This window comes from Artemia franciscana, chromosome 17 (assembly GCF_032884065.1).
Source record: "Artemia franciscana chromosome 17, ASM3288406v1, whole genome shotgun sequence".
Classification (NCBI taxonomy): Eukaryota; Metazoa; Arthropoda; class Branchiopoda; order Anostraca; family Artemiidae; genus Artemia; species Artemia franciscana.
In genome coordinates this window covers 40,537,041-40,557,893 of record NC_088879.1, presented here as the reverse complement: position 1 = coordinate 40,557,893, position 20,853 = coordinate 40,537,041, and the positions used below count along the sequence as shown (strand labels likewise).

General features: G+C 35.3%; 1 protein-coding gene across 1 annotated transcript in view; it reads left to right on the top strand.

Annotated features, from left to right (window-relative positions):
- The window catches only part of LOC136037586 (rho guanine nucleotide exchange factor 28-like), a 330,822-nt gene that overhangs the window by 25,424 nt on the left and 284,545 nt on the right, over window positions 1–20,853 (top strand). The window contains exon 3 of the mRNA XM_065720307.1: window positions 729–811. Within this exon, the coding sequence (XP_065576379.1) occupies window positions 729–811 (83 nt within the window). The remainder of the gene's footprint in view (window positions 1–728; window positions 812–20,853) is intronic.

Below are 20,853 nucleotides of genomic sequence, written 5' to 3'. Positions count from 1 at the left end.
TTTTGCGATACATCACCTTCCATCTTCCCCAAGTTTTCAAGTGGTTACCTTTTTCTATCTTGACGAAGACGAACCTACCCCCCCCCCCCCCCAAAAAAAAAAAAAAAATCTGCCAGGGCCGTATCTGGATTTTTTTTTTTGGGGGGGGGGTGTTACAAAAGGACTTTTTTGGGGGATTACAAAGAACCTTAAAAAACGCATCTAAGTTTGTTTTATATTCAGTTTTGTTACGTTTTTACGAGTTGTACAAACATTTTGGGATGGGGTGGGGTCAAAATCACTGACCCCCCCTGGATACGACCTTGTAATCTACGTACGTTTCCCGTCCTGTATACCTTTTCAAAACTATTATGTTCTACCAACTCACACCACAATTCAAAACACGGTTGACGGGACGTTCTTCTGGAAATACAGGTTTCAAAGTTACAGCTAATTATCTAGTTGACTGTAGAATCTTCAAGGTCCTATAATAATTCAGAGAAAAATCAAAATGTTGCCGTCTTGGTTATTTCTGGTATGTTTTTCTAATATCAAAGATGCTTTCTCAGAATCTAAAAGCCATGTTTTAAGTTAAACCTATTTTTCTAGCTTTTGTTTATCCGCTGAAAACAATCAACTTTATTGGTAAAAAAATGCATTAAAATAAAAGGTCTTGTAAACATTTACTTTAAGCGAATTTCCAAATATAACAAGTAATGATTGTTTTAATGAAATGTTTCATTTTTCAGAAGATAATTTAAAGGAGCTAAGAAATATCCAGAATGCAGTAAAGAGAATGAAAGAAGCCAATCTTCATACTTTACAATTACAAGTAAGTTTAACCCCCTTTTTTACAATAAATACTTGTCACTGCTTTATTCAGGCTTGATCTCTGATTTCAAAATATTGCAGTTTTCCTCATAATTTCATACATTCCTCTTTTGAATTTATTCTTGTATTCTTTTGAATACATTACTTTATCGTCAAAATTCAGTTTGGTTCTTCTTGTCAACATATTTTAATTGTTCATAAACTGTTACCAGTAACCAAAAAAGGAAAGAAAGGGCAAGTAAAGTTTAAACCAGTGCTGCAACAAGTACTCCAAATTTTTACTTAAGTATCAAGTATTAAGTACTCATTGTTTTTTTACTTAAATATCTAGTAATAAGTACTTACCAAATTCTTACTTAAGTATCAAATATCAAGTACTTGCCAAAATTGTACTTAAGTATTACTTCAAGTACTACTTCAAGTATTTATTCTAATATATATATATATATATATATATATATATATATATATATATATATATATATACATATATATATATACACATATATATATATATATATATATACATATATATATATATATATATATATATATATATATATATATACATATATATATATATATATATATATATATATATATATATATATATATATATATATATATATATATATATATATATATATATATATATATATATATATATATATATATATATATATATCATGAAAAGAGAAATCACCAATGCAACAGCACAAACACATAAAAAAATGTGTTTATATATATTATATATATTTCTGATAGAAAGCCCATACTACCTTTTTTAAAAGCCATTCTGAAGGCTTCTTAGCCTCTTCCCTTGCTTATAAAATGTCCCTGTTCATTCCTCTCTTGGGAATCTTAATCAAGAACCAGAATCTCCGTTTTATCGTTTTTAACCGTTTCCCTTGTTCGGCTGGTACACACTCAATGAAGTCCAAGAAAATAATCTTAACGAATTTTCAACACAACGGCTTGAAAGCAAAAGACTTTCAAAACAATTAAGTGCTGTCAAAAAACTCCTGATTGGATCAGACATATCACATGACAGGATTAACACAGTTTACGTAGAGTTGAACTTCTGGTGATTAGTTTTCAGTCAAATCTGGCACGTTTGAAAAAACACACGGTTATTCTGAAACATGTGGGAATGATAAAAAAAAGATTGAAAATATTTTTTTCCTTGTTTGGCTGGTAGACACCCAACGAAGTCCAAAAAATAATCTGAACCAATTTTCAACACAACGGCTTGAAAGAAAAAGACTATCAAAACAATTAAGTGCAGTCAAAAAACTTCTGATTGGATCAGACAGATCACATGACAGGATTAATACAGTGCACATATAGTTGAACTTCTGGCGGTTAGTGTTAAGTCAAATCTGGCACGTTTGAAAAAATACAGGGCTATCCTGAAACATCTCGGAATGGTGGAACAAATATTGAAAATAGAAAAATAAACTTTGGATTAGCTTTAAAACAGATAAAAGGTAATAAAGTAGTTCATTCTCTTATTCAATAAGTAAAAACCTTAGCAACAAAAAACTCAAATTTAAAAGTAAGGAGCCAAGTGAGTCAGTTGCAGACTTTTTTTAATAAGAGAAACCAAAGCTCAATAATCAAAAATCAATTGATGACATGTCTCGCCCTCGGCACCTTTACAAGGAAACTGCCTCAAGTTCTCAAGTTAAATTTCAGACACGCTATGAAAATGTATGGCATCTATATCCTTTGGCTGGTTTTCACTCAAGCAAGCCGCATACTGTGTAGTCAATTCAGATGGTCGGTAAAACTCCCTACAAACATATATTATAAAATCACGGGCCTGCAGCAAGCCTGCTGATTCAGACGCATTCCATACGGCTGGTCAAACTGCAGAATGAATGAATTTATTATACGTAAAAGTATAAAAAAAACAAAAAGTACTGAGTATTATAAATAAACAAAAACGATAAACAGCAAGAAAACAAATTCAAACTAAAAAAAGACAGTATGGACTAATTAACCAGCATCAATATGGAAAAAAGGCTGCAGAGGGTCGTAAACGTGAATAAAGTAGATATTCTTTTTACATTTGAATCCAAGAAGGCATATCTATTAAACCAAATCGAGCAATTATTTTTCTGTTTTGGTGCCATCTAGGAAGCCGGAGGAGGAACGGGCAATATCTGAAATAAACCGCAAGTAGAGTATGGGGATTTTTCTTACGAAACAGATGAGCCATGCCTGATAAAAACAAAAGCACAGGAGCGCAATAAGCATTATAAATCATGCACAAACCGTTGCGGTTGTAACAGCTTTTGTTTGGGTATGTTTTTCCATAAGCGACGCGAAGGTTTTTCACGGCTTGATTCCCTAGAGATGAAAAGGTAGTGGAAAGTGTTGGACCGAGACACAGACCAAGGCAACTAACTAAAGAAGAACATGGCAGAATTGCAGTCCCAGAAACGAGTGGAGCGACCGCATAAGGGCTATTAAAACAAATAAACTCGCATTTAGACGCATTAACTGACAGTTCAATCTTAGATAGTTCATTGGTTAATATAGTAAAATTGGAAAGCAATCCACGGCGAGTCCGGGCAACAAGAAGAACGTCGTCTGCATATGCAACAGAAGACAAACCAATATTACCGTAAGAAACTGAACTTTTAAGGGGACGCAGGAACGATGCAAGCTCACATTTAAATATACTAGAAGACAAAACGGCAGAAGTTGCAACCTATCTATTTCTAGCAGCAGTTTTCACACCATGAAGTGGCAAAAACCATGAAACTAAGCCGAATATCTTCTGAGAAAAAAGGAATAAAGCAGGAGCTAAGAGCTCATATGGCACTTGTGACGAGGTTGGAAGAACCGAGAGCTCATATGGCATGAGCTCTAGCAAAATTATAAAAATCAATAGATTAATTTAAAAGAAAAATCAGAGGCTTGATGCTGATTGGCATTTAAAATAAGAGCTCTGAGACACAAGGTCCTTTTAAAAATCGAAATTCATTAAGATCCGATCACCCACTCGCAAGTTAAAAATACCTCATTTTTCTAATTTTTCCTCTCCCTTCAGCCCCCCCCCCCAGATGGTTGAATCGGGGAGATCAACTTTATCAAGTCAAGTTGTGCAGATCCCTGACACGCCTACCAATTTTATTGTCCTAGCACGTCCAGGAGTACCAAACTCGCCAAAGCACTGGACCCCCCTAACTACCCCAAAGAGAGTGGATCCAGTCCGGTGTCGTCAGTCACCTATCTACGACATTTGCTTATTCTACCCACCAAGTTTCATCCCGATCTCTCCACTCTAAGCGTTTTCCAAGATTTCCGGTTTCCCCCTCCAACTCTCCCCCAATGTCACCAGAACTGGTCGGGGTTTAAAATAAGAGATCTGAGACATGAGTTTCTTCTTAATATCAATTCAAAATTACCTCACGAACGGTCACTCGCTCTTAAGTTAAAAATACCTTAATTTTTGTAATTTTTCCGAATTAACACCCCCTCCAACTCCCCCAAAGACAGCGAATCCATTTCGGTTATGTCATTCACGTATCTAGGACGTGTGCTTATTCTTCCCACCAAGTTTCATCCTGATTACTCCACTCTAAGCGTTTTCAAAGATTTACAGTCCCCCCCAAATTCCCCCAATGACACTAGATCCGGTCGGGATTTAAAACAGGAGATCTGAGTGACGAGGTCCTTCTAATATGAAATTTCATCCGATGAAATTCAAGATCCGATCACTCCTTCGTAAGTTAAAAGTACCTCATTTTTTCTAATTTTTCAAAATTAACCCTCCCCCAAACTCCCCCCAAAAGAAAGTGAATTCGTTCTGTTTATGTCAATCACGTATCTAGGGCTTCTGCTTATTTTTCCCACTAAGTTTCATCCCGATCCCTCCACTCTAAGCATTTTCCAAGATTTTAGATTTCCCCTCCAATGTCACCTGATCCGGTCGGAATTTAAAGTAAGATCTCTGAGACATGATATCCTTCTAAATATCAAATTTAATTAAGATCCGATCAAATTTTTCCAAATTAACCGTCCTCCCTCCCCCTCCAGATGGTCGAATCGGGGAAACAACTATTTCAAGTTTAATCTCCTCTGGTCTCTGATACGCCTGCCAAATTTCATCGTCCTAGCTTATCTGGAAGTGCCTGAACTAGCAAGACCGGGACTGACAGACCGACAGACCTAAAGAATTTGCGATCACTGTATGTCACTTGGTAAATTCCAAGTGCCATACAAAGTAATTTTTCTCTGGGGATGGAGTATTTGGTTGAAGGTTGGCTTCATTATGACTTACTTTGGAAAAGGGTTATTACCAGGCTTTGGGCAAGCCATGGGTGGAAGTACTTATAGGCCCTACTAAACTGAAGGAAAACTTGACTTTCTTAAAACTTGAAACCCCCTCCCCCTCGCCCTATTTTAGATAGGGCTTGTGATATCAGAGCTCGATATGAGCTCTGATTCTAGTCATCTTTGGTCTAGCTTTCATTTGGATCCGTTGCTCCATTCGCAAGTTATACTAAATTAAACCAAAAGCTTGACTTTTTTCAGCACTTAAAACCCACTCCCCCTCGCTCTATCTGAGCTAGGGTTTTCATCTCAAAACTTGATGCCTGTCACGGTCTTAGGCACCTGTGATTCAATCTTCACTGAGATGCATCAATCTCTCGCAAGCTATACTGAATTAAATGAAAAACTCAACTTTTAATTAAGCTTGGGTCCCCATCCCAGAACTCAATGCATATCATACTCTTTGGCATCTTTATTCAATTTTCATCAAAATTCATCTCCATATACAAGTTACAGTGAATTAAATGAAAAAACTCGATTTTTTTTTAACACTTAAAGCCCAATTGCCCTAATTGAGCTCAATTTTAATCCAAATAGTTCAATTTCAATACAAATCTGACTGGCGGTTCTCCCGCTATATTCGATTGCACAGACGGGCGGACAGACAGACAGACAAATCTCAAAAACCTATCTTGATGGATATTTTCCACTATCCAAATAGATGATGATACCTCAATGATGATATGCCATTGTTTTCCTTTTTTGGAAACAGAAATCATGGAAACCGGAAATCTTGGGAAACGCTTAGAGTGGAGAGATCGGGATGAAACCTGATGGATAGAATAAGCACAAGTAATAGATACGTGATTGACATAATTGGTGCGGATCTGTTCTCTTTGGGGGAGCTGGGGGTTGTTAATTTGCAAAAATTTGAAAAATTGAGGTATTTTTAACTTAAAAACAGGTGACCGGATCTTAATGAATTTGAAATTTGATTTCTTATATCAAATAACGATTAGATCTGTTGACATGTGGGGAGTTGGAGTGGGAAACCGGAATTCTTGGAAAACTCTTATAAATCTTGGAGATACGTGATTGACGCAACCGGACTGGGTCCGCTCTCTTTGGGGGAGTTAGGTGGTGGGGTTCAGTGCTTTGGTGAGTTTGGTGCTTCTGGACGTGCTAGGATGCTGAAAATTGGTAGGCGTGTCAGGGAGCTGCACAAATTGACTTGATAAAGTCGTTTTCCCCGATTCGACTATCTGGGGGGCTGAAGGGAGAGGAAAATTAGAAAAATTGAGGTATTTTTAACTTAGAGTGGGTGATCGGATCCTAATGAATTTTGATATTTAGAAGAACCTTGTGACTCAGAGCTCTTATTTTAAATCCCGACCGGCATTAAGCCTCTAATTTTCCTTTTAAAGCAATCTATTGATTCTTAGAATTTAGCTAGAGCTCATACCATATGAGCTCTTGGCTCTCCCGACCTCCTCACAAGTGCCATATGAGCTCTTAGCTCTTGTTTTTTTCCAGGTGCGATCGTATCGACCCAGTGGTCCTAGAATATCGTAAAAGGGCTCATTCGAACGAAACTTAAAAGTTCTAGTGGCCTTTTTAAGTGACCAAAAAATTGGAGGGCAACTAGGCTCCCTCCCACGCTCATTTTTCCAAAAGGCATCTGATCAATATTTTGAGATAGCCATTTTGTTCAGCATAGTCGAAAAATCTAATAACTGTGTCTTAGAGGATGACTTAATCCCCTAGAATCCCCGGGGGAAGGGATGCAAGTAATGAACTTTGCCCATTTTTTACATATAGAATTGCTTATTGGGAATTGTATAGACGTTTATAGGAGGATTTTTTTGGTAGGGGCAGGGTGAACGGGTTACGTGGGAGGATCTATCTATGGAGAAAATCTCATGGTTTAGAAATTGAATTAAAAAAAAACTAGTTTTTAACTGAAAGTAAGGAGCGACACTAAAACTTAAAACGAACTGAAATTATTCCGTATATGAAAGGGACTGTCCCCTCCTCAACATCCCGCTCTTTACGCTAAAGTTTTCTATTGTCTTACAAAGTAGAGTTGTGAGAAAAAGCCAAACTTATGTAAAGAGCGGGGTGATGAGGAGGGGACAGTCTCTTTCATATACGGAATAATTTCTGTTCGTTAAACACGCATCCGTGATCTTTCTTCTGGCGAAAAATGCAAAATTCCACGTCTTTGCAGAAAGGAGATTGAAACCTCTACAGTAGGGTTCTCTGATACGCTGAATATGATGGTGTTATTTTCATTAAGATTCTGTGACTTTTAGGGATGCTCCCCCCTATAAAAAAATAAGGCTAATTTTCTCAGGCTCGTAACTTTTAATGAGAAAGACTAAACTTGATTAAACTTATATATTTGAAATCAGCATAAAACCACAATTCTTTTGATGTATATATTGATATCAAATTCTGTTTTCTAGAGTTTCGGTTACTGTTGAGCCAGATCGCTCCTTACTACAGGTCAAAATTCGTCCCGTCTGCACCAAAAAAATTTGCCCAAAAGATTAATAAATCGCTAATTTCTGATTTACCGAAGGTTTTAGAGATATACTTATAATCAGAGTGTCGAGTTGCATATAAAAGTGGTAAGATATTCTCAACGAGTCGAAGTCTTTTCATGGGTTTTTATCCTCTGGTCGCATTTGCAGAAGTGTAATTTACTTCTATGAGGTTTGGTTAAAAAATGTTTCATTTCCTCTAAATCAGAGAATTACACATTAAAGTGATTTGTGCTTAGTACGAGAATAATACTGCTGCGGCTGAGGTAGGAATCGAGATTAGCAACTGGTTTTGTATTAAATCAGGAGTTAAGCAGGGTTGGGTTCTATCCCCCTTTATATGGATCATTTTGATGGATTTCGTCTTAAGGAGTACAGGAAAGGCAATTGGAGACCACGGAATCAAATGGGGAGGAAAAACGCTCCTGGACTTAGATTATGCTGATGATTTAAGCATATTAGATGAAAGTGTGAGCAAAATGAATGAATCTTTATAGCTTTTGCGAGTTCAGGGTGCTAGAATAGGCTTGAAAATTAATGTGAAGAAGACTAAGTCACTAAGGCTAGGAATAAGTGAAGATGAAAAGGTGACGTTGGGTAACGAAGAGATTGATCAGGTTGGCAGCTTCACTTACCTTGGTAGTATTATTAGTAAAAAGACGGTGGGAGCAGTGAGGATGTTAAAAGTAGAATAGGTAAGGCTCAGGGTGTTTTTTCACAGTTAAAAAAAAGTTTGGAAGAATAGAAAGATAAGTCTGCAAACCAAGATTAGAGTATTGGAAGCTACAGTGATGACAGTGGTCAAATATGGCTCTGAAGCATGGGCGCTCCGAAAAGCAGATCTCAATTTACTAGATGTTTTCCAGAGAAATTGCCTACGGATTGTTCTGGGTACCCGGCTGACTGACCGTATTTCAAACAGTAGGTTGTACGAAAAATGGGGTTCAACCCCGCTTTCTAGGGCTATAATGAAAGAAAGGTTGAGATGGCTAAACCATGTTCTGCGGATGAAGGATGACAGATTGCCGAAGATTGTCCTTTTTGGCCAACCGTCTGGGGCTACACGGAAAGCAGGTCGTCCTTGTCTGGGTTGGGAAGATGTCATAAATAAAGATTTAAAGGGAATGAGAACTTCCTGGGAGGGTGTAAATAAGGAGGCCTTGAATAGATTAGGTTGGAGGAGGAGCGTGCGTAGTTGTGTCAGGCGGCTTGGTGCTGTAGTGAGTTATTAGTAGTAGTAGTAGTATAATCGCATTGGCTGTGAAGTATATCAAAATAAAACGGATTTTTCGCCTTTACTGTTTTGATTCCGTTTTGCAAGTATATGAAACCCAAGATAAAAGAAAGACAAAACGTAGCAGAAATGGAATTTGCTGGAGAAAATTGCCTTTATTATTTCAGGATAAACATCACCGGAAAAGAAGTCGCTAAAAATAATGGTAAATTGCAAGATGTCACAACCCTGAGAAAAGAAGGGATACGCCATACCGCGAAGCATATCCATTTCCGATATATTGTTTTTTGTACTAATTGCGGGAAGAGGTTTGATTGTCTAGTGTCTCTATGTCATCCATGACGTGATTCAAAAAAAGTAATCCTCCTAGTTTCCCGTTGCCTTGGTTGAGTTTACCTATGGATAGGAAGTTTTCCCTCAGCTTTTCCCTATCATTAAAAGTGTAAGACTTCATTGATGTTTCCCAATCTTTTTCTCTCCTTATCCCCTCTGCTCATTAATTAACCACTGCTAAGAGCAGGTATTTATCTAGGCATTGATAAAGAGGAGAAAAAGAGAGACTAAGGTTATCCAGAGTCAATTAGTCTTCCTTCAAAGGACCTGGGATTATATTTACCTTTGTTGAAGTTGCTTCTTCTAGGGATTTAGTGCTCCTTCGGGCCAGGTGGTAAGATATGAAGTTTAATAGGAAACAAGGGGACCAGTCCTGTACAGCTGTTGTGACTTTATCCTAAGTTCTAGGGAACTAGAATCTGAAAGATAATTGGGTTTGAGCTTAGTAGGAATTCAAATCAACAGAATCGTATTTATGGATCCTATTGACTCTTTTCCAGTTCTGCAAAACAAAGTGACTCTTTTTCAATACTCCCCCTCCCCCAACTATAGAATGGTTTGAATAAGTAACCTAAAAGGAGTAGAGTGGAAATTTAGGGTGCCTTAAATTAAAGATTAGCGTTTCCCAATCTTAGCTTTGTTTTTATCCCCTCTGTTCATTATTTAACTAATCCCAAGAAAAGGTATTTAGGTATTGATAAAGAGGAGAAAATAAGAGGGTTTGATCATCCAGTGTAAATTAGTCCCCCTTTAACTTCATCCAGTGGTGTTTCTTCATGAAAATGTGGGGACAGGGGAATATCTTTTTTATGGTCTAAGCTAAGACAATTTTGCTTTTCTTTAGGTTTTCTCAATGAAAACACCAAAAGATACATTATTTAATGAAAATACAAACACAGATATTTTTCAAAATCTAGGGGGAAGTAAAAAATCTAGAGGAGAAAATTTCCTCTGCTCCCCCCTATAGGCGCCAGTAGTGTCTATAGGCAGCGGCCGTGACGTTCCAAGGAAGTGGCGTCACGCCGCTGCCTTGAAATGTTTTGCCTTTTGGGGGTCATTTCTTCTAGGAATATAGTTTTCTTTCAGTCCAGGTGATATGAAATGAAGTTTTACAGAAAACAACAGGAGTTAACCCAATACAATTCTTAGACATGACTTTATTCTTAGCCCTTGGGAACTAGAGCTGCTGATGAGCACATGAGACAAACTGCTGATGAGGCGCAAACACTCTAGGACAGTTCACAAATCCACAGAATCGTCCTTAGGGATCTTATTTACTTTGTTCCAGTTCTGCATCACAATATGATTTTCAAAACAGATCTCAACGCCTTACCCACTAAAGGGTTTCATTGAATAGCCTAAAAGGAGGAGCAGAAAATCAGGATGCCCCAGGCTAAGGATTGATGTTTACCAATCTTTCTTTTCTCTTTATTCCCTGTGCTCGTTAATTAAGCGCTGCTATAAGCAGCTAAGTGCCGATAAAGAGGAGAAAAAAAGAGACCTTTGTCATCCAAAGTCAATCAATCTTCCCTTGTAGGACCTAGGACTATATTCGGCTTTGTTCAAGTTACTTCTCCTAGAAATTTAGCGCTTCTACGAGTTTGTCAATAAGAAATGTAGTTTTGTTTAATAACAGGAAGCAACATACGTCAGTCCTGTGCAAGCTATTTGGCGTGACGTTTTCCTGGACCCTGGAATACTAAGATAATTGAGTACGGTCTTAGTACTAGTTCACCTTGACTATTTGGATTTTTCTTCTTGAATTACTCAAATCGTCTTTTGGGTTCTTATTGACCTTGTACCAGTTATTCACCATTTATCTTTGCCCCTCCCCTCCTTTCAGCAAAAAAATTTTACTAAATGGTTTAGCATAAGAGAATGGTTAAAAATTGGGATGCTCTAGATAGGTTGGATGTTATCGACCGATATTTCGCAATATTTTTTACCTCACCCCGTGTGTCCATTAAATAACTACTGCTAAGAACAGGTATTTATGAAGAGGAGATAAATGATATCAAACATAAATTAGTCTTTCTTTAAAGAGTCTATGATTGTTTTTGCCTTTGTTGAAGCTGCGTCTTCTAGGAATTAATTAAAATAAAAACTTTCTGAAAAAGAAGTTTCTCTAAGAAGAGTTAAGAGCTATAATAAAACTTAAGGGAAGCATAATTAAAGTCTTACAATAATTCAAGCTTACAATGACCAAAAATTGATGTAAATAGGCTACTCACATCAAACATTATCTAATTAAAAAAAATTGTAAATTTATTATTCTTATTATTATTATTTCGTTGCTTATTTATTTTGTTTATATCATTTTTTTTCTTTATTTTACTTACTATACGGTGTTTATTTTTAAAACTTTGACGAAAAATAAAATAAAATCTCTATAGTAATCAAGATAAGTGGAAGGAACTGTTGAAATACACCGAATGTTTAATATGCGGCGATATAAAATCCTGGAAGTCTCAGCAATTCTAGGTTCAAAATTTTATTGACCACGATTTCTTATTTTAGGTTAGGATTTAAAAAATAGAAATACATGTTAATTTGCTTCTTCTAAGGATTAATTAAAAAAAACTTTCTGAAAAAGAAGTTTCTCTAAGAAGATTTGAGAGCTATATTAAAACTTAAGAGAAGCATAAATAAAGTCATACAATAATTCAAACTTACAACGACCAGAAATTGCTGTTAAAAAATAAATGAGACCCGAAACGAACAGAAATTAACGTAAATACTCGCATCAAACATTATGTAATTCAAAAAAAATTCTAAATTTATTATTCTGATTATTATTTTGTTGCTTATTTATTTTATTTATGTCACTTTTTTCTTTATTTTGCTTACTATACGGCATTTATTTTTAAAATTTTGACGAAAAAACAAAATAAAATCTCTATAATAATCAAGATAAGTGGAAGGAACTGTTGAAATCACCGAATGTTTAATATGCGGCGATATAAAATCCTGGAAGTCTCAGCAATTCTAGGTTCAAAATTTTATCGACCTCAATTTTTTATTTTATGTTAGGATTTAAAAATTAAAATATATATTAATCTGCTTCTTCTAGGGATTATTTAAAAAAAACCTTCTGAAAAACAGGTTTTTCTAAGAAGTTAAGAGCTAGAGAAGCCGAAATGAAGTCCTGCAATAATTCAAACTTACAACCACCAGAAAAAGTAATTTTCATGTTAGCTTAAATGTTTCGGAACTAGTTTAAAATTACTCTTCCTTAGGAGGAAACATTACAGAGTTCGGTACTTGTTGGTTATTAAATAAAAAAAACAAGTTTTTTTAACTGAAAGTAAGGAGCGACATTAAAACTTAAAACGACCAGAAATTACTTCGTATATGAAAGAGGCTGCTTCCTCATCAACGCCTCGCTCTTTACGCTAAAGTTTGACTCTCTCTCAATTCTTCTTTTTAAAACAGTAAAAAACTTTAGCGTAAAGAGCGGGGCGTGGATGAGGAAGCAGCCTCTTTCATATACGAAGTAATTTCTGGTCGTTTTAAGTTTTAATGTCGCTCCTTACAATGCATGTTTTGATTTTGGCTCTCCGCAGAGGAATAATTAAAACAAAATTTGCATTTTTTTTTGGCTACATGGCTTTCTCATAATTTTGATCGAATGATTTTGAGAAAAAAAGAGCGGGGGAGGAAGCCTAGCTGCCCTCCGATTTTTTGGTTAATTAAAAAGGCAACTAGAATTTTTAATTTTTTACGAATATTTTTATTAGTAAAAGATTTACGTAACTTATAAATTAGCTTACGGAAAGAACTTTTGTATTCTCATATTTTTATTACATGTATGAGGGGGTTCGCCCCCTTGTCAGATCCTCGCTCTTTACACTAAAGCTTAAATTTTGTCCCAATTCATTAAGAATGACCCCAGAATCACAAAAGCCGTAGAATAAATAGTTGAAATTGCTAAAAATACTTTAGCGTAAAGAGCGAGGTATTAGGAGGAGGTGAGCCCCTCAAAAGGGTAATAATTTCTGTTTGTTTTAAGTTTTAATGCTGCTCCTTACTTCCAGCTGAAAGAACTTTTTCATATTTATTTTTTCATTGTTTTTTTTTAAATAATGCTAGTAAATCCTGCGCTCCCTTCATGGAGATTTTCTTCCCCCATGACAAACTATCGATGGAAAGTTCCCCCAGCATATCCCCCTGTTCTCAACCCCTCCCCCAACCAAAAAAAATCCTCCTGAAAACGCCTGTACACTTCCCAATAACCATTGCTATATGTAAGCACTGGTCAAAGTTTGTAACTTATTGCCCCTCCCACGGGGACTGTGGGGGAGTAAGTCGTCCTCAAAGACATAGTTGTAAGGTTTTTCGACTACGCTGAATAAAATGGCTATCTCAGAATTTTGATCTGTTGACTTTGGTAAAATAATTAGCGTGGGAGGGGGCCTAGGTGCCCTCCGATTTTTTGGTCACTTAAAAAGGGCACTAGAACTTTTCATTTCCGTTAGAATGAGCCCTCTTGCAACATTCTAGGACAACTGGGTCGATACGATCACCCCTGGAAAAAAAAAAACAACAAAAAAACAAAAAAACAAATAAACACGCATCCGTGATCTGGCTTCTGGCAAAAAATACAAAATTCCACATTTTTGTAGATAGGAGCTTGAAACTTCTACAGTAGGGTTCTCTGATACGCTGAATCTGATGGTGTGATTTTCGTCAAGATTCTATGACTTCTAGGGGGCGTTTCCCTCTATTTTCTAAAATAACGCAAATTTTCTCAGGCTCGTAACTTTTGATGGGTAAGACTAAACTTGATGAAACTTATATATTTAAAATCAGCATTAAAATGCAATTCTTTTGATGTATGTATTGGTATCCAAATTCCATTTTTTAGAGTTTTGGTTACTATTGAGCCGGGTCGCTCCTTACTACAGTTCGTTACCACGAACTGTTTGATTCGGAACACATTCAAGAATTACGCTTAGGTTACATCTCAGAAAACCGGTTTCATAGCTACAAAAAAAAAGTTGTGGAAAATACAATACCTTGTACTTAGACAGAATGCATTGGACTTGTATACTTTGGGCTATGTATTAGCACATTAGGAGGGTGGGGGTTAGGTTACGCTAGGTTGGGTTTCGGTAATTTTGTTTCTAAAATATTATTTTATCATAGTATTTTTTTTTATATTTCATCAGGGTTAACCTAACATCACTTCTTTGGTGTGTTTTGAATAACCGACAAGTACCCAGAACTTTGAAAAGAACTTAATATTTATAAAATACTTACTTATATTATTCCTAAAAGCGATTCCTTTTGCCTTATCCCTGCCCCCTCCCTCAATATATAAATATATAGCCCGAATTAGACTGGCTTTCGAGCCAGTCTCCCTGCCGGGGATGTTATGTGAATAGTTTTAAATATATATTGTTAAAGATTAATAAAGAATTTGAATAAAAAACTTGAATTATATATTCTCCATGTTTCTTTCTCCTGACTTCGTCGACGTTGGTTCTGTCCTGTTTTCTTTGCCGTTGCGAGGAAAGGAGTGACGTATGGAAAAATGTATGGCGAACATTTAATTTGTCTATTATTTTGCATATTAGAGAGGAAGGATAAAGTAAAATGAATATATTTTAGGAATGATATACACGTGTTTTATTTTTTATTTATTTATATTTATTAATTTTTATATTTATTTATATAATTTTATTTTTATTATATTTATTTGTTTATATTTTTGTTATATTTTTATATTTTATATTTATTTTTATTTTTACATTTTTATATTTATTTTTATATTTATTTATTTATTTTTATATTTATTTGATATTTAGTGTTTTATTAATGATATAAGTGTTCTCATAAAATCTCATAGTGTTTCCTTCTGAGCAGGAGTGCTTGTATACTAGAACCAAAGTTCGAAATGGTCGAATCACGATCAAAACCATGAATCACGCTCACGTCAAAACGATCACGAAGGCTTCACAAGACGATTACAATTAAAGAGCGAATAATTTCAAACGTTTTAATTGGCTAGCGGAAAATCCTTCTATCCAATCGTTTAGAGCAAAAACCAAGATGAAAAGCTTTCGACCCACTAATAGGGGCCAATACTTCATCTAAATTGACCAACTGTCATCATCAAAATTGTCTGGAGTACACGTCCATACAACTAATACCTTTCAACTGAATTTATTTGCCTGTCAGTTTAGATCCGTAAATTGATGGAGAAATAATTGTACCTTCAACTTGGATTAATTCATGTTGTCCCTTCTTCTAACTGCCTGATCAGTAATAAATAGCCATCGATCTTGTCCGAATGTCACTATCTATTGGTTCGTGCAGATCCAAGTCGTGAATCCTGATTTTTTTTCAGGGGGGGAGGGCCGTACAAAAAATGTAAAGCAAACCAAATTTCTCCATATGCGTTTTAATGAGTTGGACAAAAATTTAGGGGGGGGGTTTGCATAGGTCCTCCTGGATGAAAGTTTAACCGCGAGTTCCAATTTTTTCTCTGTAAAAATTGGTATTTTCGGTACCAAGAAGAGCGGTGCATGGTTAGGAGAACTCATTGTAAAATTGCCGCGTCTCCTTTCTCCCATTGTCAAAATTTGAGCTGTTCTAGGGCATCCGAAAGATGACGATATTTTAATCAAATACCATTACATGTTGATTGTTTTGATATTCAGATAGAAAGAATATGAAGTTAAAAAAACAGAAATAATAAAAAAAATCGATAAGTGGGGATGTTAATTTTTTCAAGACGGATAAGAGGGTGAGTTTTTGAACTAGTTATTTTGGTTTTGCCGTTTCCGTATCTACTCTTCAATCTTCAAGATTTTACAATGTTCATTGTCACTTGAGATTTTGGAAAAATATTTTTTTTGGTATTTTCATAAAAAAATTAGAAAAAGCAAAAATTGCCCCTCCTAGATTTCGAAAAATGTCTTTTTTTGCATTTTGAAAAAAAAAAATATCTTCAGAAAAAATCTCTGCCCTCCTACCTTCATTTCTGTGAATTTCTGCCCCTGTTTTAGGTCTGTAATTATGAGAAGAAGATTTCCGAATAATGACATAAATTGTTCAGGTAATGTATAAAACGATGAAATAGCAAAAAAAAAAAAAAACCTGAGATTTGAATTTCTAAGTCTATGCCGAACAGGGTTTGAAATAACTATCGAGGTAAACATCAAAGATAAGTTGTTGAACTTCAATATTATAAGTGCGGGTTGTTTACGGTTTCAACTCCTCAACGCGTTGTTTCGGGGGGAGGGGGAGCGAAGGTAGTTGCCCTCTCCAAGTGGGGAATCAGGAATCTCGACTCTATTTTTTTCTTTCAAACGGTCTATCTGATTTTACTTTATAATTCACTAGAACATATAAAGACTACATAATTACAGAAATTGAAAGTTATATCATGGAATGCTAAGCATGCTAGTACAGTATGATTTATTCAGAGATGGCAATCCCCCCTCATGGTTTCTTGATTTTTTACATTATCCTATGATTTTTGTTTAATTAGTCTGTTTTATGTTCGGAAAATTGCTGGTCTCCGCTTTCTAAAACGTATGACTTCATTCTTGCAAATGTGTTGACTATATTGTTAAAATTTTGCGGACTACCATTAACAATGCATTGAAAGAAGTTTTCAAAAGAGAATACTAAAAGCAGTGACAATTATATATATATATATATATATATATATATATATATATATATATATATATATATATATATATATATATATATATATATATACTAGCTGTTGGGGTGGCGCTTCGCGCCACCCCAACACCTAGTTGGTGGGGCGCTTCTTGCCCCCCCAAGCCCCCCCGCGCGCGTAAGTCGTTACGCGCCATATTAGTTACGCGCCATTGTAGCTGTGTCCCTGTGTCCCACCTGTGAATAGAGATAGATATAAATATATATTTTTAACTACGTAAAACATGCGAATATACAACATTCTTCGCTGTCCCATTGTCTGTGCATATAAATAGCATTTATATTCCCTGTGTCCCGGTCGTCATTTGTGTCCTGGTGTCCCAGTTTGTATTTTCTCTTTGAGTGTCCCGGTCGTCATTTATATTCCCTGTGTCCCAGTGTCCCGGTCGTCATTTGTGTCCCGGTGTCCCGGTCTGTAATTTCTATTCAAACAATCCCTGTGTCTCAGTCGTCAATTATATATCCCGCCTGTGCCCCCGGCGTCCCCGTTGTAGTTGTGTCCCTGCGTCCCGGTCGTGATTTGTGTCCGGGTTTCCCAGTCTGTAATTTTTCTTTGAGGCTCCTGGTCGTCATTTATATTCCCTCTGTGTCGGTCGTCATTTGTGTCCCGGTCTGTAATTTATCTTTGAGTGTTTCTTCTTTTTAGTTTTTTTTAGTTTTTTACATTTTTTCAGTTTTTTTTTCTTCTTTATTTTTCAGCGTCACTATGAAGTACATATCGCCGAACCTTTGTTTTTTAACTTAAATCTGGTAGGCATTGATGACCTTATCCAAGTCAAAATCCCAAACCCAATCATCATCGCTATCATTTTCAGTTTTGATATGTTTTGACTCTCGCTTTCCAGGTGGATTTTCATCTAACTGCGCGGTTTTGCGTTCTTTAGCCGCAAGCCTGTTTTCTTGCTGTTCTTTTGATTCCTCGGCACGCTTTCTTTTCTTACTTTCTCTATCAGCTGCAAGGCTGTTTTCTTGCTGTTCTTGTGATTCCTCGGCACGCTTTCTTTTCTTACTTTCTCTATCAGCAGCAAGTTTTTTGGCATAGACTCTTTGAGCAGCTTCCTCGGCTGTTGCCATTGTAGGTTCTTAGTATTAATGCTAAAGCCAACATTCGAACCGGGAACCTCTCGGACCTAGAACCTCGGACCTTCTCTGTGTCCCCGTCCTCATTTATATATCCCCCTGTGCCTTTTTTATTGGTTTTTACCTTTTTTTGCTTTTTTAGTTTTTTTTTCTTTTTAGTTTTTTTTTGTAGTTTTTACCCTTTTTTTTAGTTTTTTATTTTTATTCTTATTTTTTTAGTTTTCTTTTTCTCCTTTATTTTTCAGTTTTTTCCTTTTTTCCTTTTTTTTTCTTTTTTTAGTTTTTAGTTTTTTCAGTTTTTTACCTTTTTTTAGTTTTTTTTTTGGTTTTTGGTTTGTTTTGTAGTTTTTACCCTTTTTTTAGTTATTTTTATTAGTTTTTAGTTTTTTTCTTTTTTAGGTTTTAGTTTTTTACCATTTTTTTACTTTTTTTAGCTTTTTTATTTTTTTTTGTTTTTTTTGTAGTTTTTGTAAGGTTTGAACCTGGAACCTCTCGAACCTAGAACCTGGAACATACCGCGTTACCAACTCAGCTACATCAGCTTGTATAGTTTCGTTTTTGAATTGGTATATGATGTAATAATTCAGACGTCATATGCGGACAGACAGACAGACATAACCCACAAACATCTTATTTTTATATATATATATATATATATATATATATATATATATATATATATATATATATATATATATATATATATAAAATTTGTCACTGCTTTTAGTATTCTCTTTTGAAAACTTCTTTCAATGCATTGTTATAAGTATGCTCTGATGGAATTATTATTCTGTTAAAATTTATATAAGATCATTGTCACTACATAAAATTGGAAGAGTGCTAAACACCAACACTAGGTGAAGTATTTGAACAATTGTTAGAACTTATGGAAAATCGCAAACATTTTGATATTTTAGTGTAGGGTTCTATGTCTGTGCTTTCCCTGAAGAAAATTCTGTTTTACGAAATTGTGATGAATAGTAGTATAACCTACAGGTATCATATTATAATCTCATGGGTACAGCGGTAGCTGCAATTTAGTAAAGAACGAACCACGGCCCGTAGTAAGCAAAATTAAAATTTTTCTGAACGAATGAAGTTATGGTACAATATTGCTGGTTTAAAGTCCTTGTCAATGCATAATATTGGAAGACTACTCAACATTAACACTAAGCAAAGTATTTGAGAACAATGACATTTTGACATTTTAGAGAGCGGATGGCTATGTCCGTGCTTTTCCTTATGCAGGCTCCGTTACTTGCCAGTATTGCCCTAGAACCTGAAATTTGATTGAGGCAACTACCATCGTACAGTTCGTGTGGTATCTTGTTGGTCAGGTTTAATCGTTGCCATAGTCAGGAAAGATAGGTTAGGTCTAACCGCTTATAAACTTGTTTCAAATACCAAGGTAAAGATTTTACTTCTCAAGGAATTTTTTTCAAGAACCCTTAGTTCTCAAAAGATTCCTTTGGAAATATTATTTGGCGGATTCTCTTGATAAAATTCATAAGCAGACATAGTTTTATTCACCTTTCTGTTCTTTGGGGTGTTTAGAAGTATCATTGTAATATACTCAAGTCGTTGTACATGCTTGAAATGATTTGATAAAATGATTGAAGCTGAAATTTAATTTTGAGGTGTTTTTTTTTTCTCCTGAAAAACCTCGACAAAAGGTTTCCTTGGCCAAAGGGGTATATTCCTTGACAAAAAGTGCATTTTTGCGCAGATGATTTTGGATATTTTATTCAGCAGATTTATCTGAACATTTTGGTGCCAAATATATTTTTGTTGCTTCAATGCCAAGATTTGACCTTTCTTCGTAGTTTCTCTTGACTATAGCCTAAGCTAAATATTCTAATTGCAAGGAAAATTTCAATGGTTGATTGTACCTATTTTAGTTTGTGGATTGTTTGGCAGAATGTATCATTTATCTGTCGATCATGAAGAGAACGCGCAATTTCTTACATTGTTAAAAGACAGTAAGTTTTGGGGACAAGTTGTCGACAGAAACGAATTGAGCGCGTGTATTGTCGACATAAAATCCAAATCGAACGCGTAAATTCTCTGTCTTGTTGACAGGTCTGATGAATCGAATGAGGCGTAGATAATTCATTCTTAAATGCGTTACGCTCTCAAAGAAAACATAAAAAAAAAAAAAAGTGGGTCATAGGCTCGTGAATAAGACAAGAAATGAAAATTTTCTATTGTTTATTCAGATCTTCTTATCAAAGTCTACAAGTTATGGCAAGACCGCCCCATCAGTTCTAGGCCTACGAAAAAGACAAAAAATGAGAGAACAAAATCAAACTCGTTTCTAAGGTATATAAAATAAATAAATAAGGAATAAATAAAAATGAAAAATATAAGGAAGAAAGAAAAGGTTGCAAAATAAGGAAGAAAGAAAAGGTTCCAAAAATGAGGCATCTTTAATGCAGATAAAATAAGTAATAAAAATAAGTGGGAATAAAAGTGAAGCTAAAGAAGAGAAGCTAAAACAAACAAAGCGATAAAGCGATAAAGATATCGCTGAAATCGTGCCATAATGTTATCTCCAGATTATCAAGTATCAACTTAACTTGGTGGAAATTGCAAATAAGGGTAATAATTTTGCATTTTGGAACAAAAATGGCTTCTAGCGTGGAAAAATGGAAATAAAAGCGAAGCTGAAGAAGAAAAGAGAAGCTAAAACAAGCAAAAAAAATAAAACAACAGTTATTTGGTACTTGTATGAGTCTCGACCACACTCAAGAAGTGAAGTTAAGTTAATCATAATGAAATATACCGAAATAAGATGAAACTTAATATTTTAGTAAAAAAATTATAGAAATTACAACAGAGAATTACTGAAAGCAGGCTGCCCAGAACGTATTATAT